This window comes from Camelus bactrianus, chromosome 12, assembly GCF_048773025.1.
Source record: "Camelus bactrianus isolate YW-2024 breed Bactrian camel chromosome 12, ASM4877302v1, whole genome shotgun sequence".
In the NCBI taxonomy this organism is placed as follows: domain Eukaryota; kingdom Metazoa; phylum Chordata; class Mammalia; order Artiodactyla; family Camelidae; genus Camelus; species Camelus bactrianus.
Genome location: NC_133550.1, coordinates 13,031,371 through 13,054,084, shown reverse-complemented (window position 1 = coordinate 13,054,084; position 22,714 = coordinate 13,031,371). Strand labels below are relative to the sequence as shown.

The 22,714-nt window shown below is 51.6% G+C and overlaps 1 protein-coding gene and 1 long non-coding RNA gene across 2 annotated transcripts; one reads left to right on the top strand and one right to left on the bottom strand.

Annotated features, from left to right (window-relative positions):
• Positions 1-506: 506 nt before the first annotated feature.
• PPP1R1A (protein phosphatase 1 regulatory inhibitor subunit 1A) lies at positions 507-8,286 on the bottom strand. Its single transcript, XM_074374709.1, has 7 exons — positions 8,038-8,286; positions 4,307-4,367; positions 3,245-3,282; positions 2,884-2,947; positions 2,144-2,299; positions 1,167-1,273; positions 507-639 (listed from the first exon to the last, which is right to left on the bottom strand). The coding sequence occupies exons 1-7, from the start codon at positions 8,119-8,121 to the stop codon at positions 634-636; spliced, it is 516 nt and encodes a 171-aa protein (XP_074230810.1). The 5' UTR covers positions 8,122-8,286; the 3' UTR covers positions 507-633.
• LOC141579368 (uncharacterized) lies at positions 7,266-13,686 on the top strand. The gene is made up of 3 exons (XR_012510574.1): positions 7,266-7,341; positions 12,983-13,067; positions 13,548-13,686. It is a non-coding gene; the product is annotated as an uncharacterized LOC141579368 (long non-coding RNA).
• The last annotated feature ends 9,028 nt before the right edge of the window (positions 13,687-22,714 follow it).

The window sequence follows — 22,714 nt, the reverse complement described above, 5'->3', positions numbered from 1 at the left end:
CTTTGCTAATGGGTTGGAACCGGGGTGGTGGTCTCCTCACAGCTGGAGGAGGGAACACATCCTGAAGCCTGGGACTCACTGAGCCTTGCAGGACAGGCAGGGAGGCATCCACACAACACAACACCTGCTCTTTCCCATGGGTGGTGCCCAGGTGCAGTTCCTAGCTGTTTCCAGCAGATGGCGCCTACAGCACAGCCGCAGCCGGACTGGCCTTAGGGCTCCTAGTCTCCCAGCTGCGGGATGGTGATATATTTTCCTCAATATGAAGAGAACCTGGGGCCATCCTTCCTTCTTGGTGCCCTGGGAGTCAGTCCTCCCACCTGTCTGACCCCCAGCAAGTAAGCATAGGGTTGGGAAAAAACTCCTTTCCCAAGGCTCCTGCCCAGCTTCCGTATTTCCTCCTTTCCAGAGGCAGCTGGGCAGAAGAGAAGGGGGCTATGTAGAGGGCAGGACAAGAGGGGAGGGAGAAAAGATGCTCCAAGTCTGGAAAGAAGGAAAGTGCCAAGGACTTAACACCAACTTTATCACTTTTTAAAAACAAGAAATTTTCCCCAAAAGTGAAGAAATAAGAAACAATTCCAGTGTCCATGCATTCCCAACTGCAGTCTTGATTCCAAGATACCTCCTTTACTCTCAGACCTGTTGTGAGGAAGCGGGCAGAAAGAGAAGGTGAGTGAGAGGCCGGGGGTCCTACTGCCCATCCAACCATCCCGTTAGTCTCGAACTTCTGCTGTCTGACCCCAGTGGCTGCCCTCCTTGTCCAGTCTACATAGGGGAGGGGAGACTGTAAAATCAAAGCTCACGAGGTTATTCCATCAGACTCTCTACTGCGGGCAGGACCACTGCTCTCTCAGCCTACACAGGTGAAGCTCTCCCGTTGGGTTCCAAAGGCCCTTTATCAGAAACTCCGTGGTTTTCTTCTATCACCCATTTCAGGAGCTGGAAATCCTGAGACAGAGTCTAACCTCAATCCCTCCTGCTGCAGCTTAATCCCACTTCTCTGTTGGTCTGTCAGGGGAGAGGCCAGTCCTCTGGCCATAGAGAATAGCCTTTCAGTGACTGAAGCTGGTCCTTGGTTCCCCTTCTTCCCGACTCCAGATCTTCGCCCTTGCCCTCTCCACACAGCCTGCTGTCCTGCGGCCCACAGCCCCGCCCTGGGCTCTTACCGAGTTGGCTCCCTGGGAATCCAGTGGTGGTATATGGGTTGAGGGGTCTTCTGTGCTGGGTTTCTCACTGCCCCTCTCCTGAGTTTTCGGGATGGATTCTGCAGGTTCTGGAGAGGGAGAACGGGTGGTGGGAGGGAGGGGTGGTTATTCATGAGGGCTTGGAGAGGGGGTGCTGCTTCTGTTCACCCTGTCCTGTGCTCCAGTGACCCCTGAGAGGAGCCCAGGACCAGCAAGGTTTTCTCTGGTCACAATTGTTACTTAGGTTCACTGTTTTTTGTTTTTTTTTTTTTAAATCTGCAATCAGGAAAAAAAAAAAAAACCCTCTAAAAAAAGCTTAAAAATTTGGGTAAGGTCTCAATGTGTGGTTACACCTGACCTGAAAGGAGATGAGGCTTTTTATAGTCTATTTATTCCACTGAGTGGGACCATTCATTTCACTGCAGAAATATTAATGTGTTTCTGCTCGGGGTAGGAGGTAACATACAATATATATAAGCTTCACCTTCATAAAACTGGAAAAATTCTGAATTCTGGCCTACATCTGGGATAAGGGCCCGTGGGCACTCAGCTCCCACTGATTGCACGCATCGTGTGTGTCCGCCGCTGGACTCAGGACTGGTCTCATGTAATTTTCACAAACAATCCAAGGCGTCATCATGATCGCTTTACAGGCTGAGGTTAAGTAAGTTGTTCAAGGCCTCTGGGCTGGTAAAGAGGCAGAGCCAGGATTCTAGCCCCAGTGCTGCTCCCATTATGGTGGGCTCCCCCCATACAACAGGGAGCTCTGAAGTCCCAGCTGGGAGTGGATGGTGTCATCCGGAAGGAAAGGTGAAGAGATGCAAAACACAGCCACTGCCTCGTACATACAAAGAATCCATATTCTCCAGACAGTTTCTGGCTCTCCCTGGGCCCCTCTCTGCAGTGACTGGGCAAGGCTGGCCTCCCCCTGGGTTGGCCCCTCCCCAGCCTGAACGTACTGTGTGCTTTCCCAGAGGTGCCCGGCCTTGACTCCGCTTCTGTGTCTGTGATCCCAGCTGGGCGGGACTCCTGGGTCCCTGTGCTCTCAGTGGCTCCTTCAGACTCCTCTCCCTGCTCCTGTTGCCCCAGGTGATGTTCAACCATCATCTGGAGCTCTGGGGGCACAGAGAAAGGGAGAGAGCATGACTGCCCAGACTCCTCCGTGGGCCCTCAAACTCGACAGCCCCACTACAGGGCCGGCACTCACTGCCTTGTGTGGTTTGACTTTTCTGTCCCGAAATCCAGTGAAGAGGGATGTTCTCTGTGCAATAAGGAGGGACTAAAGCTAGACAATAAAACCTACTTCTTTCAAAGGTAGGGGAGGGGAAGGGAAGAGGCTTAAGAACAAAAGAGCCTCCTGACTAGCTGGGATACATGGTCCCCCTTGGGGTCAGGAGAAAAGACTCAATTTAGATTCAAGAAATATTAGAGCGCCTCCTATGTGCTGTGCCCTCTGTGGGTGAGTTCACACACTTGATTTAACTGCCAAAGGGAGGCAGTATGCAGGGCCCTGGAGGTCAAGCAGGTTTTCCCAGGCTACCAGGCTAGTTGGTGTCAGGGCTAGAATCCAGCCCTGGTTGGTCCAGCAACAACCCTCCTTTAATAAAGGCAGATTTAACAACTTCCCAAGGATTCCTTCCAAAGGGGTCAATGTGGCTGCTGCTCAGCATCAGGTGTGGCGGGGAAGGGTCTTCCGCACCTTTCATTGTGGGTGTGGTCCTCGTCACCTTCTTCCGTTGCCGTGGAGACATGGACAAAGCCGGCTGTGAAGGGTGCAGAGCACAGGTGGGCGCTGGCCCTTCTCACCCTCCCCCTCTGGACTAGCTGTGGGCTTCAGAAAGTGGGGGAAGAAAACTCCTGCCCCCCACCCCTCATGATGAGCACAGAGTCTGTGTGTGAGGGACACAGGGGTGTGTGTGTATGCATCCACTCAAGCCCATGCTAGGGGCACAGGGAAGAGGGAGCCAAAACGTCCTACAGATTGGTGGGGAGTTGAGGGATAATCCCCTAATGAGTCTGGGGGTTCTCTGTGCTGGGCTGAGCGGGAGGGACCAGCTCACCTTAAGAAGCGGGTTGGGGATCCGGTCTTCATCTATCTCTGAGGGAAAGATGGAAAGAAGAAAGTGATGAGAATGGGAAATCCAGGCTCCTCCCACCCCTGCCGCCAAGCGGACTTCCAAGGGGAGGAGCCTCTGCAGTCACCTCCTTCTTGATCCATCCCTCACATCTGCCCCCAGGAAGCTGGCCCTGGTGGCTGTCCCCAGCCTCCATCCTCCAGCTCCCTCCTGCCTTCCTGCCCGGTTTTATCTGCTGCTTCCTGTACTGTCCTGGACTCTGTGGTCGTCGGCATCTCTATTCTTGCCTCAGACCTGGAGGTTCCTGAAGGCAGAGTTTGTGGTCCTTTTCCTTTTTTCCTTCTTCTGAAGTATCCATCTCTTTCCCCTTCAAACTATTCCCCCTGCCCAGATCCAGGACTGAACCACACCTAGGAGGGAACACCAGGTAAAGAACAGCAAATGCGTCCTCCACCGGGCCGGGAGGTTATAGTCTTTTTTAGTAGTTGGAGGAAAGTTGGAGACTCAGGCATCCTGAGTTCCAGTCTGGCTTATTAGCATCACCGCCTCTCTGCCACTCGCCCACCAGCGCCCCTGACATTTTCTGAGACCTTGTTCTCTCCCCAGACCTTGATGGGGACACGGGTGACCAGAATGCCAGCTGCTCCCTGAGCTGTTTCTAACCTTCCCCTTCCCCTCTGGGGGCCAGGAAAAGAGCTGATGGAGGCGGTCCCTCCCCTTCACAGCTGTCACCGCCTCTGGGGGTGGGGGCAGCAGCCTTTCAGTTGCTGGAGAAACCTGGAAAGCTGTTGCCACAGCAACCGGTACTCTGTTGACCACCCCAACTCCTGGGGGGCTTGGGAACCAGGTGGTCTCCCTCCTCTCCCTAGCACTGCTCCATCTTTCTGAAGGAAATCCTCCTGCTAATCTAGCCACCACTTTCCTGTCTCTGGGTCAGAGATCTCTGGCTCCTCAGATCTGCCCTTCTCCCTAGCACCCACCCTCTCTCACTGGGACCCAGCTGTCTTCAGCAGCCCCTGCTCCCTTCAGCGATCCATCTGGGGTTACCTGGGGATGACTGGTCACTGGTCAGCACGAGGGTCGCAGGGGTGGGGCGGCGCCTCCGGATCTGAGGGAAGAGGTCAGGTATGTGTGGAAGCATCAAAGCCCTACTCACTCAGCAACAAAATCCCAGCTGCCCACTTAACACACCTCAAAAAGTGCCGTGGTACACTGACCCTGTGGTCTCAGGGTGGACATTCCTGGGCTCCTCCCTCTCCCCTGGGGACCCAGAGCCACCCACTCCCTGCTTCCCCCAACCCCCTTTCTGTCACTGCATCTCACCGGGCCCTAGCCCCAGCTCTCCATCTCAGCAGCTATATCTGTGCTAAGGCATCGATCTCCGGCCCACTGTCTTTCCGTCCATCCTGGATCAATGCTCAGAAATAACCGGAGAGGGCACAACGCTTTCTTCCCCTCAGTCCCCCAGCCCGCTCCCCACACGGACTGGAACCTGTTGTGGGCAGCACCTCAGTCCCCGCCCAGCCTGGGAGGACAGCACAGGGAAGGAAGGGCTGACTGGGCATTTCCTTGGCCCAGGCTCCTCACTGCATCATCCCCTCCCTATCCTTGGACACACCACCTTTCTGACTTGTCAGGAAATACAGTCTGGAGAAATCCTTGTCATGGTAAATACAATATGAGGAGGAGCCTGAGGCAGGCAGGACTCTGGCTGGGGACTAACACTCAGCTGAAAAATCATCCTGGGCTCCAGGGTCCCATTCTAAGAAATTAACATATAAGAGCTGATTGACTGCTGGGCCTCTGAGCCCCCTTTCCCTGCCTCTGTCCTTTTGTAATGCTGCCAATAAAGTTGATTGTTGTTGAAGTCAGTCCAAGGACTCTTGGGACACGTAGTTTTCCCCTTTTCTCCGGAGCCGTGGAAATGAAGAGAACTGTGGGGTTGGAGTCCCTGCAGCTCCCTCCCGGGCAGAAGAGGGGAGGGAAGACAAATGGGGCTGGGAAAGAGGCTAAAAACCTCCCAAGGTTGAGAGGAATAGGCTGAGGACACTGAATGATCAGATTCCTATCTCTGTGTGTCCATCATTTAGAGTCATTACCATGGGGGTGGGGGTGGTAAGACATGAGCCCTTCTCTATGCCCAGAAAGTGGGTACCAGCCATGGCAAGAGGGGCAGGGTTGGTGTGAGAGAGGGACTCCCTGTAGAAGAAACAGGTGCATAGTATGGGGGTAGCTTGGGGTAGGGATTGTTTTCTCAGGAGAATCCAGTGCTATCTGGTTTTTTTGGTGACATTTCAAGGTCCCTGGCAGCAGTATTAGTGGTGTGTGCGTGTGTGCATGCACATGTGCATACATGCATGCACTGCACAGACTTAAGTGTGAGCACACCTCTGGCTCTTCCTGGTGCAAATGTACTGGGGGCCAGCAGGCCGGTGTGTGTGCTTCATGCATGTGGGGAGAGGCCAGCCTTCTCCTAGGAGAGGACTCCTCTCCATTTCTTTCCTGTCCTGGGGGAGGGGAGCTGAAGACAGGGAGAGGGTGGGCTGTGGAGCCCGAGGAAGAGACTAAAAGTGTGACAGAAAGGGCAGCAGGGCTCTGGACAGGTCCCTTCCTTAACCAATATCCTTGCCTTGGACAACATTTCTAAGCACTCAGTGTCCTTGAGAATTTTGATGTCCTACAGCAGGAGGGAGTAAAATTAGACTCCCTGAAGCACCTCCAGGCACCTGAACTACTAGGAAACGAGTCTCTTTTTTTTTCTCCTTGCCCCTATCTCAAATCCTAGCTCTCAAGGACACCTGGTGCTTTTGCTTCTGATTTATTTCCAAACCAGTCATGCCAGAGATCTGGTAGCTATGGGCACCCCTCCATCCCCAGCCACTCTGTGCTCCATAACTCAGAGTTTCCAACCCCTGCTGCCCTCTCATGTCGGTCTGGGTTGGGTGCTCCTGCCAAGCCTGGAGATTTTTGCCCACACACTTGGGTAACACAGCAAGAGGGGCTGAGGTGAGGCTGCAGGTCGAATTTTGCACCAAGCAGACACAGATTTCTGAAGATGGGAGAAAAGCAGGCCTAAGTCTCTGCTCTCTTTTTCTCTCTGGTTCCTGAGCGCTGCTTCATGGTCCTCCCCTGACCCCCTAGACCCCTGGTCCAGCTGGCCTCCCACTCTCCTCTTCCTCCTCCCAACACACACCTACACCTGCCTCCTCTAACACCAAACAGATGCAGGTGTCAGGTAGCGAGCCTTGTCTATGCCTGTGGAAGGTAGTTCTGCTTAGAACTTCGCTCCTAAGCCCACAGCCAACACTCTTGGGCCCTTTCCCCTGTGTCTGAGGTTATCTTGGCCAGTCCCCTGCCTCCAGGAGTAGCAGCCTTTTTCCCAGTTCCAAGGGAAGGCTCCCTGTGCTCATGGCTCGTTCCCATCCCCATCCTCAGGCTGTCTGTGGTCTCACCAACCTCCCTCCTACTATCACATCTTGAGGTCTGGAGATGCAGCTCCCCCCAGGCCAGGGAGAGGCTGGAGACACAGTCCCTAACCCCTCCCTACACTCTGGGAAGCTCAAGATGTAAGAGAGGTGTGTGTACCGGGCCTTTCCCTTCACATCCAGCCCTTATCCTACCAAAGAGCTGGAGCAACAGAAAGAACACTGTCTCCAGCCCATCTCAAGAGATCAGAGTTTTCCAGGTGGGGAGGCCCAGCCAGAGCCCTGGAAGCTGGCAGCCAGTTGGGGGAAATAGAGGCACGTCCTTGTGGGAAGTGGGTATTCTTTAGGAATGGGGGTGTCTAGGTGAAGGGACAGAGAACACGAAAGGAGATGGAGCAATGAGCAAATGAGCAAATATTTAAAAAATGGGCGGTAGTAGCGACCACGGGTGGTCACCCTCCCCACACACATGCTCACTCTCCCGGAGACACACACTTGCTCACACACTCTCATACACCGCCGCCTCTGCCAGGCTGCTCTGAGCTAAAAATAGGCCTGGCCGGGAGGCTGGGCCAGGGCCCCGGACTCCCACCCCTTGAGCCCAGGCCAGGGCAGGGCTTCTCCCTCGCGGACGCTGGGCTTGGACCACAGCCCCTAGTAAGCCCCCACCTCTGGCTTCCCGGAGCCATTCTCTCCACGCCCTCCCCGGCCCCCTCCCCCTACCAATCCAAAGGGCAAGAGTTGGGAATAAGGGCCCACGTGTCCAGACTGGCAGAGAGGGGCGCCTCAGCCTGCAGACCCGACCACTCCTCTCCCGCAAAGCCGCAGCCCTCGCAGATTCACTCAACCCCTTCTCGTCCTCACTCTCTGGAGTCTGGCAGGGTCGCCCCCAGTTAGGAGAGGGCTGGGGGCTCTTGCTCCTCTCTCAACTCCCGCCCTCGCCTGCCCTCTCCCTCACCCCCTCCCGAACGCTGCCGACACCCTTGGGCGCCCCCGCCGAGCTCAGAAACTCTGGCGGGCGTTGACTGGGTGGGGGATGCGAGACCGGCGAAGGGGGGAGGGGTCGTGTCCTCAGGGAGGCCCCCTTCCCCAGGGCTGGGGAGGCAGAGAGCGATTATCGCGGGGAACCGCTTCGAGTGCGGGCGCTCATCCGTCAGTCTGTCTCGAAGAAGCACGGACAGGGCGATGGGGCTCCCACGGTGGGGGAGGGAAGAGAAGACCCCCAAACGGCGCGCCGGCCCTGGCAGGGGCGCCTGACTCAGGGAGGGCTGAGCAGGGGTCTCGGATTGCACGGTCCCGGGGTCTCTCGTCCTCTGCCGGGCGAGTCCCTGGCCGCCCCGCCCCGCTCCGCACCTGCTCCGCCGCCTCGGGGTCAAGGTGCGGCTCCAGCAGAGGCACGGTGAACTGGATCTTCCGGGGGCTGTGGTCTTGCTCCATGGCTGGGACGGCGGCTGCCCGGCAGGGGGCGGCGGGAGGGCAGGCGACGGACTGGGGCTGGGGCGGGCGCGCTCCTTCTCCGCTCCGCTCCTGCCCGGCCCCAGCCCGGCGCGCTCGGCTCCCGGCTCCCGGCTCAGCGCTCCCGGCTCGCTGCCCCGGGGACTCCGCGGCCGCCGATTGGCTCCGCACTCGCCCCTCCCGGCCCCCTCCCCCTCCCCCAGCCCCGAGCCTTAACCCCGTCGTGGCTGCAACGCCAGCTGCCGCGGGGGTAACCGCCCCGCCGGTGGGCCACCGGGCGTGGCCGGGTCCTGGTCGTAGTGAACACAGCCCGGGAGGGCACCCAGGGATCCTCAGAGTTCTGGGCAGGGAGGGGATGGGCCGCGATGAACTTCTCCAAGCTGGGGCGGAATTGAGGGGCTGGGAAGGTGGAGGGGCGCTGTGAGAGAGGGGGCAGCAAACGCGACAGGAAGATTTCCTTTACAGTCTTAAAGGGGTCGCCGCATAGTGAAAAGAAAGGGGATTTAGGCTTACAGCAGGGAGGATTCAAGTTAGATCAGGAGAGGGACTTTTCATTGAGAGGAAAACACTAGAGCGGAGGTAGAAACTTGGACGGGAGGCGTCGGGTCTGGGCACAGGTCTTGGGTTCACTCTGCAGCAGGGAGCGGGGACTGAGGTCTAAGAGGGTCTCCAGAGCCTCTCCCTTGAAGTGCTGATGACAATGGGTGGAGGGCTAGGGGAGTGAGGACCATGGGGGTGGGGAACTGGTAAAGCTTGTGAAATAAGTTTCTCTTTCTGCTTGCTAAATCTGGGGGATATAAAGCAGGTGAAAGGCCTGCCAGGGGAGAATGCCCCTGCGGGTGGAGAGGGAAACTCCTCTAGTGGGGTGGCTTGCTTACAGATGGGGTTGGTTTCCAGTTCTACTGCTGGCAGAATAATGAAAATGATCTGCTGTCCCAAAGGGATGGAGGTGAGACTATGTGAAGAACTTACTAGGTTGGTGTAGGACCAAGATGTCAGTACTAGTGAGGGAGATAGGACGTTCACAGGAGCTGGTGGGCACTCTGCCAGGGGCTGGGGGTCACTCGATAGAGGGAAGAGAGGTGCTGAGCACTGGGGAGGCTGGATGAATCTTTGAGGGAGAAGAACTGGGCTTGGGGAGAAGGCACGAGAGTTTTGAGGGAGTGGCTGGGTAGGGGCCGGAGCCAGAGATCTGTTTCTTTAGTCTTAAACGGAGCAACTGGCAAGTTCTAGTCAAATGAATGCCTGGTTCTCTGGGGGCCCTGGGATCATCCTCTTCTCTAAGGGGTCAGCCTCAGTCCTCAGTTGCCTCCTCTCCCCGGCAGCCCTTCCCTGATCTGGATTTCACATTGCCCTTTCCTCTCTTACCTCCCAAAATAACCTCCCCTGCCCTCCCCCCTAGCCATATCCCTTTACATACAGCAGGCCAGGCCAGGCTCAGTTTCCTCAGGACAAGGCTGGGGTTATAGGGGCCCAGGGGGCCAGTTCTATCTGCTGTTAACTGGCTCCTGTTTTGCTGTCACTTGGAGTCCAGGAATGACCCCCCTACACCCAGCCTACATCTGCGTGGTCCCTTTGCTCTCTTTGATATACCAGGGCCAGCCCGGGGGGATCCCCAGATCTCTCCCCTTCCCAAGTGACAGTGGAGGGAGGGAATGTGAAGGCATGAAGCCAAAAGGATAAGGATATGATGGGGACACCAGGACCCAGTAGGACCCAGCACTTGCTCCGGCTTTCCCTCCACTCGCCCATCTCCTAACCACACATACACAGGGCCAGGTCGGAGGTGCCCTTTAAATAGGTGACTTGTCCCCATTTCACCAGGCCCCTGGGAGCTGGAACTTGAAGCCAGGATTCCCACACCCCTATCTCTGGGGCCTCAGACTCCCCTCACTGAGCCTCAATCTCCACATTTATAAAATGGGCAGAATAGTGCCTCACTGAGAGGGCTGAGTACCATATGAGGTGAGGTCCCTGGCACATGGCAGGCCCTTGATTAACTGAGAGATGTTATTGTTGTCATGTCCTCTCCTGGCAGGACAGCAGAGTTAGGAGGATCACCTCTTCAGGTTTTCAGAAGACCCTCTGCACCCACCCCTGGTCACCCAGTTTGCCTGCACCTCTTCCGTATTTCCTTCTTTCCTTGAAACTTCGGTTTGGTCATGGAAACTCCCCCCCCCCCCCCGGAGCCTCACATCCACCCTTCACGTTACCTTCTCAAGCTCCAGATTCTCAGACTCCCTTCCCCTGAAACCTTCGGGTCAGGAGAGGGCCCAGAGCGCTCAGGCTTTGGAGAGATGGATGATGGGGGGCTGCGTGGGATGAGGGGTCCTGGGAGCAGCCGGTGCTGGGGTGGAGGCAGAGGAGGCGAGAGCAGGGAGAGAGAGGAGAGGCAGCTCCTGGTTCTGGCTTCAGAGGAGGCTGGGGGTGGGTGAGCAAAGCGTTTGTGGGTACCAGGGAGGGGAGTGCGGATGACTGCAGCCTTTGGCGCCAGGGTCTCCACGTGGGTTGGAAGAGGTCTGCGAAGGTGTGTGTATGTCGTTTTGACCTTTTCGACGCCCAGAGCTGGGTGAGCAACTGTGGGTGTCTGTTGGGCTTGTGGGTGGAAGAAGACGTGGGTCGCCCTCTTGCAGGGCAGGGAGTTGCGATGCCTGCTCTTAGAGCCCTTCCTAGAATGTCTCAGCCAGCCCCATCCTAGCCCTTCCCTGGCTTGCACGTGTCTGTGCAAGGTGTGCTTGTTTGTGTGCAAGCGTTCACGCCCCTGCTTCAGTCCCAGCCCCACAGGAGGAGCAGCAGCTCTTCCACGTGGTGCACTTCTGGGTCCATGAAATATTTAAGGTTACAGGGATGTGACTGGGTGATGCAATTACTGAACAGCTCCCACCTGCCCCTGCTCTTGGTGCTGGGCTCTGGCTTAATGGGCTGCTCTTTGTGGCTCTCAGCACTTTCCAGTTTTATTTGTCCACCCTCCTTATCCCCCACCAGCCTTCTCATGCATTGATTCACTGACCCCCTCAACCAAGCAGGAAGGAGAGAAGTATTTTGCGCTTTGCTTTCCAAGGGCAGGGGTGTTTAGAGAGGTGATGCTGGGCTGGGCCACCTGGGTTGGGATTTGGGAGGTTGGAGTTCAGTTCCTTCCTCTGCTGCCAACTCTCTTGGCCACTCTGGGGCAATCACTCTCTGCTCTGCCCCAAGCACACTGATCTCAGTTTCCTCATCTGTAAAATGAGGAGACTCAGGTGACTGTGCAGGTTTCTTCCTGTTCTAATATTTGTCATTCCAAGTTAGGGATGCTCCCATCATATAGGCAGGCAGTCTCGAAACCAGAGTCAGAACCCGGGATGCCGGGCCCTTACCTCTATCTTTGCATCTCCCTGCTGGCCAGTGTGGCGGGGCTAAATTCCTGCCTGTTAAATACATGATGAACGTGCGCTTTTCACACACTCGGCTCTGAGAATTTTATAAACCCAAAGGAGCAGCGACCCTATCCAAGTGGTTTCCCCCTGGGAAGCCATATGCTTGCACCAATTTGCTGCAGTTTCTCAAACATGGAACACCTTTGGAATCCTCTCAGAACTTGTGGCATATGCTCTGAAAATCCTTCCTGGGGCATGAGTCTCTCCTTTGAGGAGGCTCTGCTCTTCTGGAAATAAGTAGGAATCTTTAGGGGTCATGCCTGGTGAAGGAGGGAGGTCAGTTGGGGAGCAGAACTTCATCTGGGACGCAGGTGTGGGGACCCTGCAGGGAGGCTGCCTGCCCCCTGGGGCTCCAAAGCCCATCTGGAAGGTATCTCTGCAAGAGAATTTTCCAGAGCTTCTTGTGAGCCACAGCAGCACCATTAGGTTAGATGTGTGGCCTCTCCGGATGACTTGGAAGGCCCAGCCTCCTCCAACTGCACGAGTCCCAGTTTGCCTGTGAAGAGTGATTTATTTAGTTTTTTGGGGGAAGGAGGAGGTAATTAGGTTTACTTACTTCTTTATTTTTAGAGAGCGTACTTGGGGTTGAACCCAGGACCTTGTGCATGCTAAGCATGAGCTCTACCACTTGAGTTATACCCTCCCCCCGTCCCCCCTCCCCCCCGGCCATTTGCCTGTGAAAAAGCCCGCGGTTGCAAATCTGCCAGGCTTGGGTGCACAGCCTCCTGCAGCTGGCACTCTTGGGAATGGGGCCAGAGCTGGTGATTCAAACCAAGGGGATGCTCGTTTCCAAAATGCTTTGCCTCTTCTTGAACCACAAACTGGTAGAGGTGGAAGAGACTTCAAGATCAGCCAATCCACCGCTCCTGAGCTTGAGAGAGGAATCTGAGGCCAAGAGAAGGGAAGCAGCTCTCCCAAGGACTTGGACCCATGCCAATGCTTTTCCCAGACTTGGTGGCTATGACAGGGCAATGGCTGAAGCCGAAGCAGGGGCATGGACCAGATGACCTCTTGAGATGCACTGTAACCCTATAATCAGCACTCGTCTAGAAGTCCCCAGCTATCCTCTAGCTAGCCCCTTCCACCCCAACTCTCTAACACATTGAATTTCTACTTCCAACCAATCTTTATTGGGTATCCTTATGTGCCAGGCATTGTGCTAAGTGCTAGGTGCTGGAGCACAAAACAAGTTGTCTCTATCCACCGGCATCTCACAGCCTAGCAGGGCTCTGAGGGGACTAGGGTAACTAAGTTGTTATAAATGATAAATATTGCAAAAGGAAAGTACGAGAATGTGGTGCACTGAGGAAGGAGGGAAGTCAGTATGACCCCTGACTGCTCAGATAAGTCTTCTGGTTTCAAATCCCAGCTCTGCCACGTCAGGCAGTTTCTTTACCTGTAAATAACAGGTATCTCTGTTATCATAGTAATGATAATGGCTCGGGGATGAGGTGATGTCCTTAGAGAGCCTAGCCCAGTGCCCGGCACCCACACAGCTCTGGAGAAACTCACGTGAGTACTGAATCGTAGCCTCTGTTTTCTTCTTTAACTCTGGAAAAGATGGGAATGAAGAAATGGGGATTTCAAGCTTTCAGAATTGGGAGGGGGTCTGCAGAACACCCCCCCATTCCTTTCCAGCCAGATCCTGATCCTCCCACCCGTGTCTGATCAGCTGTTCCTGGTGGCCAGCTGCGTCCTCATCAACATGGATGATCACTCTGACCGGCTAATTAGCACCCGTCTGGTTAATGATTATATCTAACGACTTTGACTTGGGGGTGGGATGGAAAATTCCCCAGCCATAGGACAGGATGAGGGTAGGTTACCAGGAGTCGGAGGGAAGGGCCCCCCTGGGCTCGGGACGCCTTGTTGGTGGTAGGTGGCTGAGGGAGCAGATGCCTGGTTTTCTCTCGGGGCCGTTCAGCAGGGGAGTGTGGATGGAGGGGGGTCATTTGAAAGTTACAGTCCATCCTCCTCCCCCACTCTTTCCAGGCTTGGCAGAGGGCACTGGGCGCCAGCCCAAGCCTTGGCGTTCCTCTGGCCAGGGGCTGGCCATTGAATGCTGCTGCAGCTGGAAGGACACGGTGAGACGGAGTACTAGCGCTCAGGGCTGCTGGAACAGAGTACCACGAACTGCAACTGCGTGGCTTAAAACAGCAGGGATCGACTCTCTCACGGTTCTGGAGGCTGGGAGTCGAAACTGAGGTGTCCGCAGGGCTCTGCGCCTTCTGAAGGCTCTAGGGGAGAACCTTCCTTGCCTCTGTCAGCTTCCCACGGCCCCAGAGTTCCTGGGTTTGTGACAGGGTAACTGCATGCTCTGCCCCTGTCTTCATGTGGCCTTCCTTTCTCCTGTGTGTCTCTCTGGGTCCTCTCCTCTTTCTGTAAAGACAATAGTCAGTGGTTTTAGGACCCACCCTAAATCCAGGATAATTTCATTTTAAGATCCTTAATGAATTACATCTCCAAAGACCTTATTTCCAAATATGGTCACATTCTGAGGTTTGGGGTGGACATGCATTATTTTGGACACACTGTGCAACCCACTACAGATAGAGTACCTGGGGTCAGGGAGGTGGTGAGTACCCCAGGAGGCTGTGCTGGAGCTGATATGGGAGATGAAGGCATGTGTCTCTCTCCCACTCCCCAAGTCGGGGAAGTGCTCAGGACCCTAGGGTGGAGTTGGACTGTGTCTCAAGAGCCTACTGGTGGTACAGAGGCAAAGGGATGGGAGTATGGATGTTCTAGATTAAGGAAAGAAGGCTGAGGAGACTTTGAAGGGAAAATCCTGGGTCCCTGTAATTTAGTCCCATTGGAGGGGCGAGTGTAACCTGCATTATATTATATATTGTATATTGTACATATTGTTGTGTATCTTACACGTTACATTTTATACTATTATTTTATGACAACCACAACTTGTCATGAAATAAAAGCTTAAAGTTGCATTTTGATTACCTGATGAGTTTGATTTCATGATGCAATCCTTGTCTTTATTGGGCTAGTCTGCAGGGATAATTTATTCCCTTACTCCTGGGAGGAAACCCAGGAAAGTCTATTCTGCTCCCTCTCAGATAAGAGACAGGCTTCATTCAGAAATGAGGATGACCAGGCCAATATATGAATCAAAACCTGAAACTATTTTTTTGGCCTGATATTCTTAGTTTCTTAAATTGAAATATAGCTGATTTACAATATTGCATGAGTTTCAGTTATACAGTATAGTGATTCAGTATTTTTTTTTTTTGCAGATTACATTCCATTATAGGTTATTATAAGATACTGGGTATAATTTTGTGAGCTATACAGTACATCCCTGTTGCTTATCTATTTTATGTAGTTTGTACCTATTAATCCCATAACTTCCAATTTATCCCTCCCTCACCCTCCACCTCCTGTTTGGTAACCATGAGTTTGTTTTCTAGATCTGTGAGTCTGTTTCTGTTTTTTATACACATTCACTTGTATTATTTTTTAGATTTCACATATGAGTGAGATTGTATAGTATTTGTCTTTCTCGGTCTGACTTATTTCATTAAGCATAATATTCTATTAAGGTCACTTTTCTGCAGCCTGCTGGGCCCTACTTCAGTTGGAGCTGGGAAAGGGGCGAGCGGTGGGCTTCTCTTTTCCTCAGCCCTGGACATTCCCCCCTCCCCCTGAACTCTCACTAGCAGCTGTTTCTGAGGAGGCGGGGGTGGTGTGGAGCAGACAGGAGGGGCGGTGAGTTTTCTCATCCTTTGGCACAGCAGCTGCTCCATCAGCTGGTAGTGTCCTCGCCCTTCCTCTCCCATGTTCTCTACTGACTGTTCTCTCATGGTGCTTTGCTGGATACTCAGAGCTTTGCCATCAGTCCCACTCACCTGTCTTTCCTTATCCAGGAATCTGAACCTCCTTCCTCAGCTGCTGGGGTCTCTTAGTCCCTTGAGGCAGCCCTATTGGACAGCACTGAAGATGGATGCATGAGGATACACCTGTTTCTCTCCCAGGACCCATGGTGGCTTTTCCTTTGCGGGGCAAACTCTGGGAGCACATCGCAGAGCACCAGCTCAGCCGGCCTGCCCACAGGCTGCTCCCTGGTCCTTGTTTCTCTTTCTGAACTTCTGGGAGGCATCCAGGTCCTGGCATACTCTGCTCCCCACCCTGAGGGCCACGTATTCAGCTCTTGGGGTAACCCATGCCAGCATCTTCTAGGTTTACATGATAGGGGATAAGGTTCACAGCACAGCTTCCTCCAGGCATTTCCTCCTGCAAAATCCTCCCTTTGTTGATGCAGTGAGTCGGTTGCTTGGGGTGCATAGCCAGTGAACACACAAAGTACTTTCGATTAAAGCAGAAGCATTTATTATTATCTGTGACAAGTAAGGGGATAGGGTGATAGCCTTCAAAGCACTGTCTTTCTGAACAGCAAGATCAGGAAAGTTTTAAGCTAAGGGTACATACATATTCATGAAAGGACAAGTGTGATCTTCCATGGGGAGGTGGAGTTCTAAATGCGCTTGCGCAGTGTGTCAACATGCTCAAACAGACGATGCAGGTTCAAAAGCGGTGGCCATCCCTGCCCTTGGGGTGGAGATATTAGCATTTAAATGAGTCAAAGATCACTCAAGATTGAAAAAATCTGGGCGCCCAGCTGAGTGAGGTCAGGAGAGTCCGCAAACTTCATCATCACCATTCCCTAGGCTTCAGTTAATCTGGTAGTTGAGTGGTTGAGGGGGTTTGGATCCTGCAGAACAGCTCAAGAATGTGCTTCCAGCTGATCTTTACCTTTGAAAGAGACCTGGGAGTCTTTATGACTAATTTATTACCTTTGCTATAACTATGTCTTTTGCCTGATGATAGTTGTTTGTTTCTACATTCTTTGTTCTTTTTAAAATCATTAATTACTGAGACCTATTCTTTTCACTTAAAGATGTAGGGAGCCATAGTTCACCTTTCTCCCAATCATCAGTAAAGAGAACACAGAAAATTTCTGAAATTTATGCTCTGGTTCTTAACTTATGCTTGTCCAGTGCGTGTTATAATTTCTCTTACTGCTTAGTATTCTGCTCCGCAAGATAAGAAAAACTGTGGTTTAACCCCTTCCCTTCCTTATTACTGTCTTGCTAGAACCTTCTCTCCATACAATGACCCCTTTTTGTATCCTTGATATGGCTGAGGGGGTCAGAAACTAGTTGTTAAACATTTCTTTTGAAATTCTCCATATGATGATTTGGCACCTCACTTTGAAATTTCAACTATTGTACCTTGGTGCCCAGGTGAAATTCCAGTTGTAATATTCTGCTACAAAAGCATCTGGGACAGTTAAGATTGTGCTGGGAGATCGGGGCATCAGGTTCTAAATTCATACCAGCATCTTCTCTGTCAGAAAGGACAGGATGCCAAATGAATGGTCCTGAGGTAGAATGGCCACCAGAGGGCAGCGGATCCTGCTTCAACCCTGTTTCCTTTCTTGGGTTCATAGCAGCTAGATTATTTCATTCAACCCCCAGAGACCAGGCGGTGCCCAGGTGCTGAGCTAGGTGGATGTGCTCAGCTCTCCCTGTATCTCAACCGGCTTCTCGATGTTGACCCTGATTTTCTGACTTTCTGCAGAACAACCACTATTCTTCCAGTTGAAGAATCAAAAGTGTCAGTCCGTGTTCGACAGTACCAGCTAGTTACCAAACACCTACATCGTAATGAGCCTAGAGAGTAAAGCCACACTCGATACCCTGGAGAAGCCTAGCCAGGGCTGCGAACAGGTGATGAAATGCAAAATAGCAACTACTGTTGTAGAGACAGAAATAAGGGCTTTGTACTGAACCCATAGAAACAGAGCGGGGTGATGGTTGCCAGAGGTGGGGGTGGGGGAAATGAGTGCAGGAGGTCAAAAGGTACGACTTCCAGGAACAAGATAAATAAGTTCTGGGGATGTAACACACAGCATGGTGACCATAGTTCTACTGGATTTTATATTTGAGAGTTGCTAAGAGAATTGATCTTAGAAGTTCTCACCAACACACACACACACACACACACACACACACACACACACACACACACACAATTGTAACTATATGAGGTGATGGATGTGCTAACTATGCTTATTGTGGTAATCATTTCACAATGTATACAACTGTCAAATCATTACATTGTAGAATTAAATTTATACAATATTATATGTCAATTATATCTCAATAAAGTTGAAAAAAAAAAAAGAAATAAGGCTTTGGGAGCACTGAGGAAGGAGCAGGAGCTGGAGAAGACTTCATGGAGGAAGGGGACTTGGAGTTGGTTTTTTTCCAGAGTGAGTAGGACTTTGGGGGAGAAGAGGCGTGAGGTAAGGGGGAGGCAGACTGACAAATCCTGGGGGACAAGGGGGTTGACAGGTGATGAGGGAGGTGGAGGGGAGAATTTGGTGGATCATCAGGACTGTGTCTGAGGACTGCGGGGAGATGGGGGCCCAGTGGGGGAACCCTGGGGAGACCCCATATCTTGTTGTCATAGAAGCAAGCGTCATTTCCCATGTTCCAGTCTCCAGGAAGAGGGGCTGAGGCTAGATGACTGCAAGGATTTTATTGAACTTGGAAATTATTACAGAAAATGAGGGATGGGCACCTTGAGTTTCTCAGAGAAGGAATGCTTGAAGGATTTGGTGGTGTTGACCCAGGATTAAAGAAGACTCACTTAGGGGTGCAGTGATCTTGCGTAGCAGGAGAAGCAAGGCTTTGGATGGAGTCAGAGGGGCCTTGGAACAAATCCTGCTTATTCCAATACCCAAATAACCCTGGGTTGATTGCCTTAACTTCTCGAGTTTATTTCCTACTCTACAGGATGGTAATAATAACTTCTACACACTAAGGATGCTGCAAGGATTGAGTGAGATAATACATGTAAAATGCTGAGCACAGTGCCTGGTAAGTGTTCATTAAATGGTAGCATGTATTATTAGAATGATAATTACCTTCAGATGTTTCAAAGGTTGTCACATGGAAACGGCTGGCTTCTCTGTGCTGGTTCACCGGGCTGAATTTGCGATGCAGGTGAGAGGGAGACAGATTCAGGCTGGCTGCGAGGAAGGACCTCTTTCAGTCAGAACTGCCCGGGCCTGGAAGGGCCTGTCTTGCGTGTAGGGAGATTGCTGTCTCTGGAAATACCCAGAGGCTATCTGGGGAAGCTTACAATTAGGCCCAGAGCTGGACCACTAGGGACTCTTTCTAACTCAAATCTTTGGGATCTTGGGTTGTTCTGAAACTGTGCCTCAGTCTATGAGTGGGAGATTCTATGATCCCCCTTGGAGGAGAAGGGCCCCTGGGACAGGGAAGATGGAGGCAGCCATGGAGAGAATCAGTGTCTGTCCTGGTCCACAGCCAGATCGCCTGAGGCCTTGGCTCTCCTGTCTCCTCACGTGGTGGTGGGGGGCCAGGCAGGAGGCTCTGTCCCATCCTTCCTCCTGCTTCCACATGATGGAACTCCCCATTCTGTGTAGGAAGTCTGGGAGTGGTGGGGGATACTCTTTTAAAAGCCCTTCCCTCCCCCTCAGTAAAAGCAGTCCCGATTCTGGGGGCCCCCTACCCGCTCATGTGTTGAGAAGCCCATCCCGAGACATAACCTCAGTCTTCCTCAGTGCGGTGTCCGGACCTCTGATGCTGCACCTTGTTCTCCGGGAATGTGGTCTCCTTATCTCTGTGTTACTCCTGTAGAGGCTGGGGAAGGGAGCCCTGGGCCTGTGAGCAAGGGCTTCTCAGCCCTTCCCAGGATCTTTCCTTCCCAACCACTCTGAAGGCGGGAGACCTTTATCTGCTGCCCCCTGCCTGTGCCCCTTTCCAGGAGAGGAGAGGACTTTGCTCCCTTCTTTACCAGCGGGTGAATGCCGGAGTGAACCCTTCTAGTCTCTCTCTGTCCCTTCCGCGCTCCTTCCTAGGAAAAGATTAGCTAATTTCACCGATCACTTCACTCATTCATTCAGTTCACTCATGAATTCAATTCAGATTCATTCATTGAGCTCCAACTGTTGGCCCAATAATTATTGTTCAAAAAAAAAAATTATTGTTCAAGGTCCCAGAGAGAATATGGTGAATATTAATGATTGATAAGTTCCCAGGTTTCATGGAGCTGACATTTTTGTGAGGCAGAAAGCATATAAATAAGTAAAACAAGTGTCCAAATAAGATAATATCAGAGCATGATAAATGCAGTGAGGGAATAAACAGGGTGAGGTGAGAGAAGTAACTGATGGGGGGTAGGCGGGGCTGGGCACTGAATGGGGAGGCCGGGGAAGGGCTCTCTGAGAAGAGACAGTTGAGCTCTGACCTGCAGGATGAGCAGGAGTCAGCTATGCAGAGAGCAAGAGGAACAGCGTTTTAAGCAGAGGGAACAGCAAGGATGAACGCCCTGAGCTGGGAAAGGCACTGTGTGTCCCAGGACGACGAAGGATGCCAGCGTGGCCACCATGTATTGGAGAGGAGAGTGGGACGAGATGAGGTTAGGGGATACAGGTGGGAGCCTGCGGGCCCCAAGACAAGATTTGGACTTTAAATGAAGTGCAGTTGGAAAACACCGAAGGGTTTCAAGCAGCAGAATGCCTGACACGCTTTGATATATATCTTAAAACTCTCACTTGTCTAAGTGCTGAATGGAAGGTGGATTGGAAGGGCGAAGAGTGGAGGCAGAGAGGTTAATCAGGAGGCCCTGCAGACGTCTAAGTGGTAAATCATGGTGGTGGAACTAGGGAGATGGGGAGAGAGGGAGGAAGTCAGGATATATTCTGGAGACAGATATGTATATATATTTTATTTTCAGAGTATTTTCCATTATATGTTATTACAAGACATTGAATGTGGTTCCCTGTGCTCTACAGTAGGTCCTTGTTGTTTATCTATTTCATGTATAGTAATGTGTGTCTATTAATCCCAGTCCCTAATTTATCCCTCCCCGCCCTTTCCCCTTTGTTAACCATAGTTTGTTTTCTCTGTCTATGAGTCTGTTTTGGGGTTTGTGAATAGAATTTGTGTCTTTTTTTTTTTTTAAATATTCCACATATAAGTGGTATCATATGGTATTTGTCTTTCTCTGTCTGACTGACTTCACTCAATATGATAATTTATAGGTCCATCCATGTTGCTGCAACAAATAGTGTATTGTAAATAGTGCTGCTGTGAACATTGTGGTGCACGCATCTTTTCAAATTAGAGTTTTCTCTGGATATATGCCCAAGAGTGGGATTGCTGGGTCATATGTTAAGTCTATTTTTAGTTTTTTAAGAAAACTTCATACTGTCCTCCATAGTGACTGCACCATTTTACATTCCCGCCAGCAGTGTAGGAGGGTTCCCTTTTCTCCACATCGTCTCCTGCATTTATTATGTGTAGACCTTTTAACGATGGCCATTCTGACTAGTGTGAGGTGATACTTTATTGTAGTTTTGATTTGCTTTTCTCTGATAATTAGTGATGTTGAGCATCTTTTCATGTGCCTGTTGACCATCTGGATGTTTTCTTTGGAGAAATGTCAGCTGAGGCCTTCGCTAATTTTTTGATTGGGTTGTTTTTTGGTATTAAGCTGTATGAACTGTTTGTATATTTTGGAAATTAGTCCCTTGTCGGTTGTGTCATTTGCAAATATTTTCTGCCATTCTGTTTGTTGTCTTTTCATTTTGTTTATGGTTTCCTTTGTTGTGAAAAGCGTTTAAGTTTAATTAGTTCCCATTTGTTTATTTTTGCTTTTATTTCCATTACTGTAGGAGCTGGTTCGAAAAAAATATTGCTGAAATTTATGTCAAAGAGTATTCTGCCTGTTTTCCTCTAGGAGTTTTGTAGTATCTGATCTTTCACTTAGATCTTTGATACATTTTGAGTTTATTTTTGTATACAGTGTTAGAGAATGTTCTAATTTCATTTTATACATGTAGCTGTCCAGTTTTCCCAGCACCACTAATTGAAAAGACTGTCTTTTCTCCATTGTATATTTTTGCCTCCTTTGTTGTAGATTAATTGACCGTGGGTTTATTTCTGGACTTTCTATCCTGTTCCATTGATCTATGTGTCTGTTTTTGTGCCAGTACCATACTGTTTTGATTAGTGTTTTTGTCTTGAATAATTGCGTATGGAGGTTCTATTCAATGAGAGACCAAGATGAAGTGGACAAGTGTATTAAGATACTAGTTCAAATGCAGTACGAAGGTCATAACACCACGGCTTTAACAGAAGTTGAACAGGGGTAATACGGTGGCTCTGCAACATTCAAGACTCAGGCTCTTTCTATCTTGTAACTTTTTTTTATATGTGGCTTTTTGTTTAGTGGCCTAATATGGCAGCTGCAGCCCCCACCTTTTCATCTCATTCCAGTCAGTGGGAAGGGGATAAAACAGAAGGGGAAGACACACTCCTCTTCTGTCAAGGACACCAGACATAATTTGCTCTTATCATATTTGCTCATCTCCGACTGGCCGCAGTCTAGTCACATGGCCACATCTAGCTGCAAGGCATCTTGGGCAATGTAGTCACTGGCTACGTGGAAAAATGGCAGAGTCAGTAGATTGGAGGCCTGGATAAGGTGAAAGAGTTGGCATAACTGGACTTCTAGAGTAAGGAGATGGAAGGTCAGGAGGTGGTCGACAGAGGATGGGACTGAGTGGGAGATTTAGGAGGTTCCTGGAGTGAAGTGTAGGCTGAGGCACAAAGGCCAAGGACTGAGAAGCCAGCGTGTATGAGAGGTCCTCCGTGTGAATGGTGAACAGCAGGAATGATGATGGAGCAGGTGCGGAGCGGAAGACCAGGCGCTGAGGTGCTCGGTGAAGGAGGGAGGGGCTGGGGGCAGGGGCAGGGGTAGAAGCAGCGGTGGGAAGCAGAGAGGGTGCCTCTTCCCACCTTCTGGCTCTGGGGTACTTGATGGTAAGCGAGAAAGCGGCTCCCATTTGAGAGTCTTACAGAGGCTGAGGGATCCTTAGTAATTCTTAGGAAATCTTAAAATGTCATTTAAGATTAGGCAACTGAGAGAACACTCAGAGCAAGACATTGGCAGTGTCAAAGAGTCTGCTGATCACAGATCAGGGATTCTAGAGGGCACGGTAACAGGGTTTGGGAGAGGGCAGCCGGGCAGAGGACTGGGCTGGATTAGGGGCAGACAAAGCCAAATGGAGATGGGCATCTGGATAACACGGTCCTGGAGGCTTTGACTTG